General features: G+C 35.7%; 1 protein-coding gene across 3 annotated transcripts in view; it reads left to right on the top strand.

The window, feature by feature from the left end:
• Window positions 1-619: 619 nt before the first annotated feature.
• The window catches only part of LOC129000877 (hexosaminidase D-like), a 28,994-nt gene continuing 12,073 nt past the window's right edge, over window positions 620-17,540 (top strand). Inside the window, exons 1-7 of one of the 3 annotated variants that reach the window (XM_054427937.1) lie at window positions 620-701; window positions 1,181-1,268; window positions 6,181-6,235; window positions 13,396-13,596; window positions 13,989-14,153; window positions 16,367-16,532; window positions 17,422-17,496. In XM_054427937.1, coding sequence (XP_054283912.1) covers window positions 1,249-1,268; window positions 6,181-6,235; window positions 13,396-13,596; window positions 13,989-14,153; window positions 16,367-16,532; window positions 17,422-17,496 — 682 coding nt within the window. In that variant the 5' untranslated portion in view covers window positions 620-701; window positions 1,181-1,248. Of the gene's footprint in view, window positions 716-767; window positions 856-1,180; window positions 1,269-6,180; window positions 6,236-13,395; window positions 13,597-13,988; window positions 14,154-16,366; window positions 16,533-17,421; window positions 17,497-17,540 lie in introns of those variants that run through there. The other 2 variants (XM_054427938.1, XM_054427939.1) reach the window with 2 other exon arrangements.

Here is a 17,540-nt window from a genome sequence, read left to right as displayed (position 1 = left end):
AACACTACATAGGAATTTTGATACATATTGTAAATGATGATAATGATAATGTAACGGGTTTCACTGTGAATAATCACTACTTTTAAACATTTATTTCATCACACCGAACTGTAACCAAAACTACATGATAATTGAGTAAAATATGACGTAAGGTAAATCAATAATTCAACTATTACAAACAATTTGTTGTCAAGTCTTTGTTAGGAAACTCTTTTTTATAAACCAGACACTTAGTTAACAGTAGTGTGGCTTGTAGGGACATAAGTCCCTAGTAAAGCTCAATAATATGAAACAAATTATTCTAATATTTAAACAAACTATAAGAAATATACTATTTATGTGCCAGAATAGATATCTCTGTACACCACATCTTTTGTGTAAAAACAGTTTTTTTTTTTCATGGGTCCTCAAGTCTAGTTTTAAATAACCACAAAAGTCGCGGGTATCCTCGCCCTCGCTCCTCTCCTCAGTCCCAGTCATCGTCTGTCAGTGTTAGTGTTCAGTCACGAGAAGAAAAAGAACAGAACAGAACAGAGAGCGTGCAAGGGAGCAAGAGAGGAGGCAAGGGAGAGCGAGAGCACTGACTGACTGAGCTAGAGCTAGAGCTAGTGGGCGTGGCGTGGGCTAGTGGGACAGACGACAGACGACATAAAACAAAACAATAACGTCAATAACAAACATAACCCTACTTTACAACAACGGTAGGATAAAACTGGTTTGTTTATTGTTTCTGTTTGGTTCACTTAATAAAAACAGAGGATAAAGGAATATAAAGATATTAATTAAATATGTAAAGAATATAAATATAAAGGATGATAAAGATCCGGTGTTTTAACGTTACCAGTATTTAAGAATGTTGAGTTTTAAAGTCCATTACATTTCAATGACAGGGAATTAGTTTTGTAACTTACTAAGCTAACTTCCTTTTATATAGTCTATAATTTTTCACAGAATTAAGGTCTGTAAAATCGAAACTCATAATATGAGTTATGACTATGGGTTTTAGAAAACCTATTCAATACACATTCGTCCTGAAACTAATAAATAACATTTTATTTTTTAAAGATATATGTTAAGTAAGGCATATTTACAAGGCAAAACTTACTTTTCATTAGGGTTTTGTTTTTGCTAAGGATACTGTAAGCGTATGCAATGTTAACAAACTATTCTGTCTTTTTAGATATCTGTTAGCTGAATATCAATGAATTAGTACACAAACTGCAATTTGATCTAAAAACAATATTCTTGATGGCATCTTCTGAGTCCAGGTAGGCCTATGCTATAATATCAAAATAGGTACCATATAGTAAAACCATTAAAGATATTTTAATTTTTAGACTACTAACTTTAGGCACAGACACTGAGAATTAGGATTTTTTTGAGAAGGCCTATCACATTTGATGGTTGAAGAATAAGTTAGCGGTGTGTGTTGACTCCTTGCTGTCATTGTCAGAAATTTCAGTTTTTAGGAATGGTTCTTCAATTTTTCATCAGTCATATCTTACAACATGCAATAGGAAGACTGAAGAGGTCTGGTCTGGTAATATAGGTTCAGAGGACTGTCTGAGGCTGCAAAGCTTTGACTCTGGTTACACACCGGTCTCGCAGACATAATGTCACTGATATTTGACGTGCTAGCGACATGCCACTCGAAAACCAACCGATGTTAACTTATGGAGCCCGATGTAACTATACACACCAGTGTCACGGACACGTTGCCAGCGACTCATGTCACTAGCACGTGTCTCTAGCGAACCAACCTGTTGGTGTTTGGACAGACATGTCTCTTGTCTCTTGGGCCCGCACATGGGCAGAACATGTTTATAGTTGTTTTGGCGCTGCTGCTGCGGTACTATCTGTTTTGTTTTGTTCGAGGTGAGTGGTGAGTCGTGTCTTGTGTCATAGCAAACGAGTGTGACTGTGAAAAATGCCGTTTCCCGATGAATTAAGAGTTAATTGCAGTAGTAGGAGAATTTCCAGTGCTGTATAACTATAATTTGAAGAGTTATTATTATTACAGCAATCGTAATGAACAGGAAAAGACATGGTGGGAAGTCGCTTCAAAAGATTTAACGCTACAGGTAACTACTGCCTGTAGTTCATCATGAATTAAACTAATGAATAATTGATTCCTTCACTTGTCGCTAGCACGTGCCTCTTCCATGGTTTGTATATCTCATTGTGTGGCGCTGACATCATGCTAGCGACATCGAAATATCAGCAACATTATGTCTGCGATACCGGTGTGTAACCCGCCTTATTTTACTCCTGCCTTCCTGCATGTGGCAAGAATAAGTTAACAATCTAGTTATCACCACCAAAGTCATATACCAGATACAGTGGATTAAAAACTCAGTTCATTTTGTTTTCTGTCTTGAAGAATTTTATCATTTAAAGCAGCTGGTCTATTGCCTATAGAAGTCATGTGCAGGTTTTATTTATTTATTTGTTTACGGCAAAATCACCATTTGTACAATCAATTACATGCATAAAAATTTTTGGATTAAGTAATACTATTAACATGCTGTAAGTTTTACATCTCTTGCTATTTGGTCATGCTTTATGAATACATGCTAATACTAGATTCGCAACTGAGTAATGAAATATGAAAAACATAATATAACTTATATATTTTGCTTTTGACTTGCTACTTAAATCGTACTTTTAGGTACTTGATAATTCCTTATTGTGAAACTTTATTGTGAAATGGCGGCCATACGAATGTAGGTATTTTAAGCCAAGTATGAATGGAGATGAGTGTAGGATGAGCTTTATTTTTAAAGATAGCCTATATTTTAAGTAAGGCATAGGGCTTGATAGGCATTAAATTGCTTTTTATTAGGGTTTTTGCCAAGGATACTGTAAGGGTATCACACAGTCTGATCTTGTAGGCTAGTCTTGTTAGTGACTAGGCAATTGTAAGGCCAATATGCCTTAAACTCCAAGTTGATAATACATTTTAAATCAATGTTTTAAGTAGACCATAACTTAATACTAAGCATCTTGTACCGAACTTCTATACTTATATCATTCAAAACCGGTCTAACAGAGCCCAAAATTAATTTGAGTTGCATGCCACCGCCACTTAGCTGGTTAGCTGAGTAGTTAAAAAGTCTAAAGACTGCTAGTTCAATCCTGAGAAAGGTTATACAAAATTTCAATCCTAAGTGTATTTAACAAAAATGTAAGAGTCAAGTTAGGAAGCTATAAGTTGAAGAGAAAATCCTTAGTTTTTCGGGGTAAAATCCTTTTTGGGTAATACTGAACTTATACTACTTACGTTAAATTTTTAATTTTTTTCCCTTATCTACCAAAATTAGGCTATTTTAAGCACTTTTTACCTTTGGCACTCTTGGGGGGATACACCTATTTCACCCTGAAAATTGCAATTTAAAATTTAAAATTCTAGAAATCAGCGATTTAAGGTGCTTGAAAAACTTTTTTTTCCTTAAGTAGGCCTAAATGGTATTGTTCTCATTATTTAGGCCATTTTTAACACTTTCTTCCTCATCCACTTTTTCAGCAAACACCTTACCTTATTTCACCCCGAAAAACACAATTTAAAATAGAGAAAAGCATTAAAAATCACATTTGACCAGTAAATGTGTCAATAACTTAATACTAATCTAACTTATCCTAACGTAACCTAGCCTTAGTTTACCCTAAATCGGTAATTGTTGGCACTTTGCTAACCTAAGCATGAATTAGGTTGGGTTGGGTTAGGTTAGGTTAGCTTAGGTTGGATTAGGATTGAGTTATGTTGGATTATATTTAATTTGGTATACCCAAAAATGGGTCATTTTTGGCTTTCTGCTGTATTTTTTTTATTTTTCAAACCTGGTTTTCTGGGTCAAAACAGCATTTGCTGATAAAGTGTTTGAAATGCACTAAATAATGAAAATACCCCCGCCGCAGCAAACCTGCAGACTAAGCGAATTTCCATTTGCCTGATTGGATTTACACTAAAATGTCTCCTTAAAAATATCACATTTATCCCTATTTAAATAGAATCAGTTTAACACATACTTAGGTTTGCTGCAACAGGGAGGGTAAAAGTGTTTTTTTATGTAAAATGTTAATTGTTAGTAAGAAATAAAAACATGTTCCAAATTTGGGCAAAATATGTTAATAAACAAGCAAACTACAACAGTTTACTTATTCTCCATTAGGAATAACATGAGAATTTTAAATTTGCAATTTTTTGGAATTTTCTCCGTAACCATTAGGCGCATTATAACGCTTCAATATACTAAATTATTTGTTTTTTTAAGCTCTACAAAATAGTTTAGAAAGAAATTGTAAAATTTGATGTTTTTTTTTGTCAAAAATGGGAAAAACCTATTTTTACCCCTTAAAACCCCCCATAAACCCCCGTTCCCATGGTCCGATCATGCTGGTTCGCGAACTCGTTCGAATAAACGTAGGTTTACTTGTTTGTACCAAATTTAATCAAAATCGGATCATTTTTGCTCGAGTTATCGCGCTAACGGACACATATATATATAAATATATATATATATATATGAATTTGAACGGATGGTGTTTTTGGCCTCTAGGGACCTCAAAACAAAAAAAAAAATCGGTCCCGGGTCCAGGTCTTACCATGAGTACTACGGTAATAGCTTATTCCCTATATGGGAAATTCGCTAAATATTCCCTATATGGGAAATTCGCTAAATATTCCCTATATGGGAAATTCGCTAAATATTCCCTATATGGGAAATTCGCTAAAAAACACATAAAAAGAAAAAATGCCCCCGCTGCAGAAAACCTGCCTACTAAGCGAATTTCCATTTGCCTGGATTGATTTTCAATTAATTTATTAAATTTACTATGTTTAACGAGTACCTAGGTTAGCTGCTACAGCGAAACTAATAAAGTGTATTTTTTTTATTAATATATCAATAGCTTCGTACGAAATAAATAAATCCGCCAAGTTTGATCAAAATATATAAGCAAACCAAACAACATTTTACAATATTCTCCATAAGAATAACATATGGGAATTTTAAATTAAAAATTTTTGGAATTTTCTCCCTAACCAATCACCGTAAAAAAAACACTTTGATATAATAAATTATTTGTTTTTTTAAGCTCTTTAAAAAGGTCTGGAGAAAAATTGATAAATTTTGTGTTTTAAGGGTAAAAAATTAGAAAACCCCATTTTTACCCCATAAAACCCCCGTTTAAACCCCGTTCCCATAGTCCGATCATGCTGGTTCGCGAACTCATTTAAATTAATCCCGCCTTACAACTTCAAAACAAATTTTATCAAAATCGGACAAAAATTACTCAAAGTTATTGTCTGGATGGACTCTCATATATATAAATATATACATTTTTTAATAGTTCTGTTCACTTTTTAGGGCTACTTTTTCAATTAATAAGCAAAACAACAAAAACCAGAGCACCCTGAAAGTTTATTTCAGAGTACTATGGTTTTTATTATTTCGCTTAAATAATTAAATAATAATTAAATAAATATACATAGCCTATATAAAAATTTGAACAAATGGTATTTTTGGCCTCTGGGGACATCAAAATGAAAGAGTAAATCGGTCCTGGGCCTAGGTCTTACCATGAGACCTATGGTAATAGCTACTTCCCATTTTCCCAATAGGGAAATTCGCTAAAAGAAAATGTTTAAGCCCCAAAAATCATTGATTTCTAGCGTTTTTCGCAATGTTCAAATGCTTTCAGGGTGAAATAGTTTTTTTTTTCCCAAAACTGCCAAAAGGTAACAATTAAACAATTAAAACAGCCTAACTTAATTTTGGTAGATAAGTTCAAAAAAATGCAATAAGTAGTATAACCTATTCAGTATTACCTATTTTTGTAATTTTCCCAAGCAAATATTGGAATAATTTACAAGATAATTTACTACTTACTTGTCAAAAATAAGATTTTAAAATGTTGGGTTCAATAATGTTAAACACATTTAATTTGACCAAGACCATTTAAGAAAATCACAATTTCATTCAGGTGGGAAGTTCTGTAAGATTGGTAAGTAGAGACAGGGTCAACGGAAACAGAATAGAAATTTCTATTCTGTGTTTGCTGGGTCAGGGAAGACAAGGTTTCTTGTATTTTCTTAATGTTTAGATTCAGGAGGTGACTGAGCAGTTATAAAACTCACTAGCCAATTTTTATTCTTTCTTTAATTCAAATTATTATTTCCAGACTGATTCATCTGGATCTTAAAGGCTCTCCATTGAAAATTGACTATTTGGAAAAGGTATGTCAATATATAGTAAATAAATTAATGACTATTATTTTATATAGTCATAGTCAAGTATCTTTATTCATGGTTGTACATGAATAGTGTCAAATAAGTTAAAACTAATGCTTAAAACTATGATAAAGCCATTTTCAATTCCTCTAAACTCTTATCTATGGGCCTACAAGGACAGGTCTATTAATATTCCTTGAGACGTTTTTTTAAAATGTTGGGATTTTGTTCTATTTTAATTTTCAAAGGAATAAATTTAAAAAATTCATGTCCTGCATTGACAGTCTTTTTTTGAAGAGCTCTAATTTATTTTTCCAATCACAAAGTTATTTTTGTTACATGTATTGTAGTTATGATTATTTTCTTTAATTGGTGGATTGAAATTTTTGTTTTTGACTAACATAATGCATTCAAGAACATACTTAAACCATAAACAGTGAGGATCCTTAAACGTTTAAAGTGATCTTTTGCAGAATCATCTTTGTTCATTTTTAACATAGCTCTGATTGATTGCTTCTATATTGTCAAAATTTTGTCTAGATTCGAATTTGAGGTGGCTTCATATACACATAATATGCCATAAGATATATGGGAAAAATAAATCATTTTTAAAACTTCAATACTGCATAGTTTTGACATTTTTCTAATCGCACAAAGACCGGAATTTATTTGATTTATAACAAGTTTACAGTGTTTGTCCCAAGACAAGTTGCTGTCCAATGTCAAGCCAAGGAAACTTACAGCTTCTGTTATTTCAATTGGTTGGTTATTTACTTCAATATTAGGATTGGTATTGTTTTTGTTTTCTTTTGTTTTGAATGTGACACATTTGGTTTTACTTTCATTTGATTTTAAATTCTGATTATTTAAAAAATCACAAAAAAACTATACAAAATACACAATAAAAAATCTTTGATTTGTATCATCACAAAATTAAAGAGAGCTATCAAACAAAACGGACTTAAGCCCCTATACCATGACACAAACTTACGACTCTTTTCCATGACACCGTGTAACATTCGCCCCTTTACCATGACACTGGCATTTACGTCCTTTTTCTGTGACAGAAGATGGCACTTTGGTGACATGCCCTTTGCTTTTTTGCATATAACTCGATAAATATTTTATAATTCATGACAAAACTTCTAGAGGTTATTTAGTAGTAGGCCTATGTTACAAGGTTCCCAAAAATGGTACTAACATAATTTCGCTAAAAATGGCGCTTACGCCCCTATACGTTGAGATCCTCGAGTCTTATCTAGATGGGAAGTCTACTTCAGTACTATGAAGAGTCAATGATATAGCCAAGCCATTTATAATCATAACATTGTTTTGTTCAAACTATTATTCTTGTGTAGTTCCAATTCAATTTTAAATTTCACTTTCTCTACCTTTTCTAACATAGTAGGATATATTGAGATAATATTGTCTTATTTTTTTATTTTGGAGTTTGAGTGTTGGGCCACCTAAACCCAAAAAAGTGGTTTTCGAAGTGATGTATGTGTATAGAGCTTCAGATTACACTTTTTTTTTGTGGCTACTAATCCATCTTTAGGGGTTTTATCATTTTTTAAATTTAGATTTTTTTGTGATTTCTTTATAAATACTTCCTAAAATAACAAAACAGATTTTCACAATAAAACTTTGAACAACGTTGGTTAAAATGTAGTTTGTAGCAGGTATAGGCCTACTTTTAACTATTTGCAATCCTGTCAAATTATGCTTTAAACTGTTATTGAAACTGTTATTGCAATTATTATGGTTTCCCCTGTAGTGTATACAATAATAATGTACCATAATGTTGCCATTTTTACGATATTTAGATTTGTTTTATAAAGAGTTGGCAATATGTTTTGCATTTGTGTCCTGACTGCGATCAGGCGACTGTGACGTCATATCGTATGATTTCAATAAAGCTCCCGGATTGGCTACAACCCATCATGCCACTATTCCCTCCACGTTTAACCGCCGTTCCAAAAGTTTCCTTGCTGACCAGTCCTCAAGATTCCAGCAAACCGTAACCATGTAGTCGGCCGGGTTTTATTTAATTCCCCAAATGGTGTTTTTATTTCAAGTCATTGCACCCCAAACGTTCCAGTGGCGACGAGGTACGAAAATGACTCAACGCGTAAAAAGTTTTTAAGTGATTTAAGTGACAATCGAAGTGCACCGTAGCAAGGTACGTGTGTTTTTAAAAGTGACAATTGAATTTCTAGTGCACCGTAGGAAGGTACGTGTGTTCACAGAAGAATTCGGTCAAGTTAACTTCGAACAGTGCGTGTGAGTGTAAACATTAATGCCGCTTGATGAGAACCTTATTGATAACTTTGGAACTTTATTAAATTTCAAGATGTCGTTCATCGGTGCGATCGGTCCTTTTGATGATTCAGAAGAAACGTGGGACTCATATATCGAGCGTTTTGAATTGTTTGTTACATGTAACGATATTACCAACGCTAAAAAGGTTAGTACGCTTTTGACGGTTGTCGGAGTGAAAACTTATAACCTGCTTAAAGACCTATGTACACCAGACAAACCTGCTACTAAAAGCTACGAGGATATTGTACGGATCATTAAGGGACATCTTCATCCAAAACCATCTTTTATTGCCGAAAGGTACAAGTTTAGTCTACGAACACAATTGGAGCATGAATCAGTCGCTGATTACATCGTCAACCTGAAGAAACTCTCTGTCAACTGCGAGTTTAAGGACAAACTACCGGATCATCTTCGGGACAGGATCGTAAGTGGGTTGAGGGACGACGCCACCAAGAAGAGGTTGCTGGGCGAGGAAGATCTCACCTACGAGAAGACGGTCCAAATAGCCACATCGATGGAGTTGGCAGCGAGAGACACCGCGGCCCTGACCTACCACAACACGGGGAGAGGAAGTCATCTCCACAACGTCGCTTCGAAGCAGCAGCAGCAGCGGAAGCCGTGGCAGCGCTCAAAAAGTGAAGTAAAGTGCTATTGTTGTGGTAAATCTGGTCATTTAAAAAGTGAGTGCCGTTTTAAAAGTTTATCTTGCAATTTTTGTAAGAGGAAAGGCCATTTAGAAAGTGCGTGTCTGATGAAGAAAAACAATGGTGAGTCACAATCTAAATTTGCATTTAATGATAAGCGTAAAGATGGACAAAAGAACTTTACACCTAAGTTTACCTCTGGTAAGTCTCATAAGTATAAGCAAAACTATGTAGAGAACACAGGGGTCAATGACAATGACGATGATTATAGTGATTTAGCTAATTTATTTTCCATAAATGATGAGGAAAGTAAACAGAGGGATAGAATAAAACCTATCACGGTTAATCTTAAAGTAGAACATACTGTATTGCCATTTGAGGTTGACAGTGGAGCATGCGTGTCAGTAATTTCTGAAAAGTGTTATAACGATAATTTCTCTGATCTCGAATTAATGCCCACTAATTTGGTTTTGAGCTCCTATACAAACCAGCCAATAAAACCTGTAGGAAAACTTAACGTAAATGTACAGCATGAATATGAGCATAAAAAGTTAACATTGTATGTTGTGTCTAAAGGGGCTAATCCTCTAATGGGAAGAGACTGGATTAGGGAACTAGAAATATCGATCCGAATCCCTAAAGAAAATAGTTTGAACACGGTTGAAAAGCTAGATCAAAAACCTGTAATTGTCAGTAAATTGTACAGTAAATTTCCTGAGGTATTTACTGATGTATTAGGTTGTTACAAGGGAGATGCAGCTAGATTAGAGTTGAAGGAAAATGTAATTCCTAAGTTTTTCAAACCCAGACCTATACCATTTTCGATCAAAAGTAAAGTGGAGTCTGAGATTGATCGATTAGTAAATAATGGGATTTTAACTCAAGTTAGCAATAGTGAATGGGGAACTCCAATTGTGCCTATTTTGAAAAAGGACGGAAGTAAAAGAATATGTGGCGATTTTAAAGTAACGCTCAACCCCTATTTAGTAGTCAATCGCCACCCAATTCCAAGGATTGAGGACATTTTTAATAATTTACAAAAAGGGGAGACATTTTCAAAAATTGATCTTTCTCAGGCTTACACTCAGGTAAAGTTAGACGAGGAATCAAAGAAGTATTGTACAATATGTACATCGAAAGGATTGTATATTTACAACTGCGTTCCATATGGTGTAGCATCCGCCCCGGGAATATTTCAGAGTATAATGGAACGCATTTTAGCTCACATTCCCGGTGTTGTTTGCTTCCTAGACGATATTTTGGTAACAGGAACTGATGACAAACAGCATTTAGAGAGGTTGATTCAAGTGTGTGAAACTTTAAAGAATCATGGTTTAACAGTAAGTCAAAATAAATGTCAGTTTTTCTGTAAATCTGTTGAGTATTTAGGGTACATATTAAGTAAACAAGGACTAGGCACATCTCCTAGTAAAATTGAAGCTATTGTAAACGCCCCAGTGCCTACCAATGTAACTCAGTTAAAAGCTTTTCTAGGTTTAGTCAATTATTATTCTAAATTTGTGCCAAGTATGTCTACCATTGTATCCCCACTGTATCATTTACTCAGAAAGGACACTCCATTTGAATGGAATTTATCATGTGACAAATCGTTTCAATTAATTAAGAGCAAATTAGTTTCAGCTCCTATTTTGGCGCATTATGACCCAAATTTACCCTTGAGGTTAGCTACTGATAGTTCTGCCTACGGGGTCGGAAGTGTGTTAAGTCAAATGCAATCAGATGGATCTGAAAAACCTATTTGTTTTGCGTCAAGGACATTGTCTAAAGCCGAATCAAACTACTCTGTAATAGACAAAGAAGCTTTAGCTATTGTGTTTGCTGTTAAAAGATTTAATCAGTATTTGTTTGGTAGAAAATTCACACTAGTAACAGACCACAAACCATTGTTGTCAATTTTTGGCCCTAATAGCAGATTACAGAGGTATGCTTTATTTTTAGCCAGCTATGATTTTGACATACAATATGTTTCCTCTCAGGGAAATGCTTCTGCAGATTGTTTATCTCGCTTACCTTTGCAAGCTAAACATGTTAACGAACAGTATGAGGAAAATCCTTATGTAGGAACCTATTTGCAATTTTTAGCGGAGGGAGATATTCCAATTAATTTTGTGGATATTAAGAGGGAAACACAAAAAGACCACGAGTTAAGTAAGGTATTTGGCTATGTCTTGTACGGCTGGCCTAATGAGGTAAACGAAGAATTACGACCTTATTTCATAAGGCGGAGCGAACTAACTATTGAGCATGGCATATTAATGTGGGGTTATCGGGTTGTCATTCCAAAAATGTATAAAAGGGGACTGTTACAAGAATTACATTGTGGACATTTAGGGATAGTCAAAATGAAGGCTCTAGCCCGTTCTTATCTATGGTGGCCTTCAATAGATAAAGACATAGAAGAACTTGCCAATAGTTGCTCGCATATGTCTCATGGAACGTCAAAGCCCGTCAAGGTCATATTTACATGTATGGGAATACCCAAAGTCAGCGTGGCAACGATTACACATAGATTTTTTAGGCCCTATTAATTCAAAGTTGTATATTGTTGTAGTTGATGCTTATAGTAAATGGATAGAAGTAGAGGAGGTCAGTTCCACATCTGCCAAAGTAGTCATAAATAAATTGAGACCTATGTTTGCAAGGTTTGGAATTCCGGAACAGTGTGTCACAGACAATGGCCCTCCTTTTACATCCTGTGAATTTAGCAAGTTTCTTAAAGCTAATGGGGTTAGGCATACGCTGACACCACCTTACTTTCCCGCTAGTAATGGCCAGGCGGAAAATGCTGTAAAAACAGTAAAGAAAAGAATAAGAGGGCCTTTGTTTTCAAATGAAAATCCAGACTTAGCTTTAAGTAGATTTTTGTTGGCATATCGAAATGCAGTACATAATACAACCAATGAAACTCCAGCCAAACTAATGTTCGGTAGAGTATTGCGAACTACATTAGATTTGATACGTCCTTCTGTTAGTAAAACGGTTTTGTCAAACCAAAACAAACAAATTGTAAACAAAGGGGGCAGTCAAACTAGAGAACTGTCAATAGGACAGCCTGTTTTAGTCCGTGATTACAGGGGAAGAAATAAATGGACACAAGGTGTAGTGATTAAAGTGTTAAGTCCTGTATCTTATTTAGTAAAATTAGACTCAGGTATTGTATGGAAGCGCCATATTGACCAGCTGGTCGGGTTAAACACTAAGGTAAATTTGAATGATCAACAGAATGACATTACTAGAGAGGTAGTGTTGCCTCCAGCTGAACACATGTTTGACGAGGATGTTGGTAACAATGCTCAGTCAGCTGGTCGGGCTTCACCCATGAGACCGGAAATGCCGAGTACACCTCGTACTCCAGGACGTAGTAAACGTAGTAGTATGCGCTCATCGCTTACTCCACCGGACGTGACCTTTACATCACCTGTACAATCAGCTGATCGACTCAAACAAGCATCGCCATTGAGGCGATCTGCCAGAGAAATAAAACCTCCTGAAAGGTTGAATTTGTAAATATTTATTTCTGTGTTTTGTTTCCAATTTTATCAAGGTTGTTTTGTTTTAATGTTTATTGTTTTGTATTATTTGATTGAGTCATACAATATTGTTTTATAAAAGTGTTTTTGTTTTAGGCTATTTAATGATTATTTAATTGGTTTGATGTGTTGATAAAAATTGCGTATTTTAAGAAAAAAATATTTTAAACTTAAAGGGGAGGAAATGTATTGTATACAATAATAATGTACCATAATGTTGCCATTTTTACGATATTTAGATTTGTTTTATAAAGAGTTGGCAATATGTTTTGCATTTGTGTCCTGACTGCGATCAGGCGACTGTGACGTCATATCGTATGATTTCAATAAAGCTCCCGGATTGGCTACAACCCATCACGCCACTATTCCCTCCACGTTTAACCGCCGTTCCAAAAGTTTCCTTGCTGACCAGTCCTCAAGATTCCAGCAAACCGTAACCATGTAGTCGGCCGGGTTTTATTTAATTCCCCAAATGGTGTTTTTATTTCAAGTCATTGCACCCCAAACGTTCCATCCCCCATAACCCATTGTTAACCCTTCTGGTTACCCATTATGTGATTTCCATATAAAAGTAAAGGATATTCAATTGTAATGCCTACTAATGGGACAAAGCATGTGTCAAGTTGCTAATACCGTTTTCAAATTTATCTAGTTGTTCCCGGTATTGCGAGAATGGGGAGCTACGGGTCTACTGATAGAATGGGAAGACACATTTCCATACTTGGGACGGTTGGAAGTTCTCCAATCTCCCTCTGCGTGCTACACTTTGGCCGAGATACGGAGAATCCATAGCCTAGCTGCAGCAAACAACCTGACTGTGGTACCATTGATACAGACCTTCGGACATTTTGAGGTTAGTTCCGCCTATCTATTGCCAACTTTTGAAAAAAAGTTGAAAAGATACTAAATAACTAAAAATAAAGATTAGATTAACTTACCTTTGTTATTGTAGGATGTAGTTCTTGAGTAGGTTTAAGCTGTTTAAGTGTCACCCTATGCATTTTGCCAGCTTGTGTGGTATCTTCAGTGGTCTTCTTAAGTTATCTTCTTACTGTACCACTAACAATATACTCTATGCTACAAAAATATTTACACACATGCGGTCATTATTATCGTAGTCTGGTCGATCGGACAATGTGACAACACGTGGCGGAGTCATTGCAGGAGGTCTTCCTTGAACATTTTTCAACAGATTGTTAACGTTTGATAAAAAAGTTTCATAACTTTGTATTGGTCCTGTTACAGTTTGTTCTGAAGCATCGTCAGTTTGCAGAGTTACGTGAAATACCACAATACCCAGCGTCTCTGTGTCCTAGACACCCAGAATCTCTACCACTCGTCAGCGAGATGTTGGACCAGGTGATGGATGCATCGGAGGGTGTTACACTCTTCCACATTGGAGCCGATGAGGTAACGTTATGTGATGAATTAACAACTGATGAAAAGTGTAACTAATTGTTCTCTAGATTACCATTAAGCTTGTGGTTTTGTGATTCCTAAGTTATCGTGATATCTAAAAACTAAAAGAAGCTAAAAACCAATCGAAAAGTGTTTTGTTTGTTATGAACGGATTTCTTGCAACTTGCTTTCTTCTTGTCAATTAAATGGCAAAATTTATAACTCATCCCATTTTAGGGCTTTAATTATGGTTACCTATGTATTCTTTTTATACTTAACTTAGGTTTTTATTTGTAGAATAATGGGATAGCAGCTAGCCAACCTTAGAAAAAGTATCGTTAGGCAATAGAAATCTCAGAAGGTGCAAAAATACAAAATATTTTGTCCAATAGGCAACTTTTTCTAGTGTGGACAAAGATAGTTGCACCCCTAAGCAAGCTTTATTTTACAAATCTAAATCCTGGTCTGTAGCCTTTCCTTGAACAAAACTCACTTTAGAATAAGATTCTGTGGTACTTCATGCATTCTTGATGGTTATTACCCGGGAGCAGTTCGGCTAAATACTTTTCCTACCTTTACAAACTCCTTCTTTCTGGTGGTTGCTAAAAATATCAAATTAATATTTTATGTGAAGCCTTGTTATATTTTCTGAGGCAATGGATCACTCCATCTGCTGTTCTACATTTAATTTTAACATTTAGAAAATATGCTATGGTCAATCATTTCTGCTTTCTAAAAAACAATCAAAAAGTTTATGAACAGGAAAATCTCTAGTCTAGTTTTTTATATGATATGTTTTGTTCAAAGAAAGGAAGCTAAGATTTTGAATTGTAGAGAAAAGGGAAGAAAACCTAGCTCAGGGTTTCTTCAATAGGCCCGGTGTGCCGGACCCAAAGGCGCAAGAGGTTTTAGGTTTGTTGGGGGCGCAAGGAAGAGAAAGATTCACCCACAAGGTACAGTAGACCCCCTCTTAACCGACCCTAATGGGACCGGACCTAGGTTGGATAACTCAAAAGGTCGGTTAAAACGGGCAATCCCTAAAATCATAACATAATGAAGTGATATTTATTTGGAATTACATAATCATTATTTTGAAGTCATATTTTCATTATTTATAAAATAAACTAATCTTATCTCCTTTTTCGTATTGATAGAAAAGTCACAAATAAACACAAAACACGGTTAAGTCAAATAGGCCTACTTTCAGTGGAATATATTATAATACTAACTTAGGCAAGAGTCAATAAAAATTCCTATTTAAATAACTTTAGTAGTGTAATGTATTAATTTATGCTTTCCAAATCCATCGTAATACAGTAGTTTGTCAAAATTAAAGATACAAGCAACCATTTTGTTACAAGACAGGATGTTTATTTATAGCCTCTCACTGGAGGCAGGCACAAAAACTATCTTGACCTTGGAGTTGTTAACCCCCCTTCCCTGCCCTCCCTATAAGTTGTGTTGTTTGTTTACTCCAGTGATAAGATAATTAGTTCTCAAAATCGTAACGCACTTTATGATGTTATAAATTTGCCGCACAGATAACAAATCAGATCAGATGTGCTCGAGCCACAAACGATGATGACAAACTGACAATAGGTTATGCTATACTTTTTGTGATAAATACAAAATAACTTATTCTTAGTCACATCCTGTGGAGATAAGCGTATGGTTCAGTTCTCATCGCCCAGCGTGGGAGCGGAAATGCTGAGATTCCTAGAAAGCGGCGGTTAAGCCGAACTGCTATCAAAGCAAGGTCGGTATATAACGATCAAAGGCGTATAATCCGATTATCGGTTAATACGAGGTCGGTTAAGAGGGGGTAGGTGGAAAGAAACGCAATTAATTTTATTTTGGGCCCATAGCGCACCACATGCAAACTGCAGGCCTGCACTAACTTACCTTAGAAGAAGTACAAAAAGGCCATAGACACACAGAGAGCACATAAAACCCACAAAATCTCAGTGAGTTCTATGGTGTACTCTTCCTTTTTAAGACATTCTGTTATTTGTTTACACCTTCTCTTTTTTTACTTTTCACTCATTCTGTTTACAAGCTTACGTCATGCCCACAATTTTATCTCAACATGTTTGTACCTGAGCCTGGGTATAATTAAACCAGGGGTGATTTTTTTTTCTATTTTCATCCATTTATTCTCATAATTTTACACTTTAGAACAAACTGTATCAAAATATTACCTACTGTTCACATCTTTCTCAGAGTAGGTCTGGCACATGGGAGCCTGCTCTCGCTGCGCTTCTCACGACAAGCATCGTCTGTTCTTGACACACTTGACAAATGTCTTGCAACATGTGCGACAGCGACACCCTCACTTGCAACTACTCATGTGGGACGATATGATGCGACAGATGGATCCGGATCTGCTGCTTGGTAGGTAGGTTTTTTTGCCCAACCTTCACATCCTAGGATTCTAGGCTATAGCGCAGAGCCACACATTACTTCAAGCTAGACCTATAGCTTCTGTATTATCACTTAGATCAAAACCATTGGTAATTTGTGGGATTTGAAGCTGGGACCTCAAAGACAACCTTGCTCTCTCATTTCTGTTGTGGTCTCATGCTCTACCACTAAATCATCTCGTTCCCGCTTGGTAGGGACACCTTAACTTGCAACTACTCATGTTAGATAAATGATGTAACTTATTTACTTAATAACTCTCATTCCGTTGACTGGACTTTGGAGGGGAGATTTTGATGGGTACTTGTATTGCAACAATAAAACTATGAATCTTACTACTGTAGCTTTTGTGACATTACTTTAAGAACCTAACCTAACTGCTGGAGTTCGTTTCAGTGGCGGATCTAGAACAGGCACAACAGGAACAAGAGGGGGCGAACCAGGGGGTCTGGGGGGGGTTCAGGGGTACTCCCCCGAAACATTTGTGTCAACTAAGTCTCCAAAATGGCAGTTTTATACCATTTCTTTGTCCAAAGTTAGTTTGACAATTTATTTTACGCAATTTCTATGCATTACTGTATTACACGCAGTAAAAGATATATGTATATGTATGCCCCAGGGGGGGGGGGGCGGTCACTCCCTTCGCCCCCCCTCTGGATCCGCCACTGGTTCGTTTTAAGGATATTCCATTTAATACTTTTGGATCAACTCTTTCATTAGCTTTGCGGTTTTATGAGTGTAGCCCAAGTTTTACTTTTTATCTCAAAGAATGATTTTCCGTTGTGATGAAATGGAAATTAAAAACTTATATCTCTATACTTACATGTTGATTTCATTACAAAGGTGTAAATTGTATTTCCAGAATTCAAGATCGGAGAGCTGGTTGGTATAGTTGTTTGGCATTACCAGGCTGCACACACGTTTTCATTGAATGAGGGTAATTATCTACGAATATTTATTTACAGGGAAGGTATGTAAACG

The sequence above is a fragment of the Macrosteles quadrilineatus genome, unplaced genomic scaffold (assembly GCF_028750875.1).
Source record: "Macrosteles quadrilineatus isolate MER2022 unplaced genomic scaffold, UCM_ALF_1.0 Scaffold_8__2_contigs__length_117827958, whole genome shotgun sequence".
In the NCBI taxonomy this organism is placed as follows: Eukaryota; Metazoa; Arthropoda; class Insecta; order Hemiptera; family Cicadellidae; genus Macrosteles; species Macrosteles quadrilineatus.
Note: the sequence above shows the minus strand (reverse complement) of the source record. Positions and strands in the feature narration are given on the sequence as shown.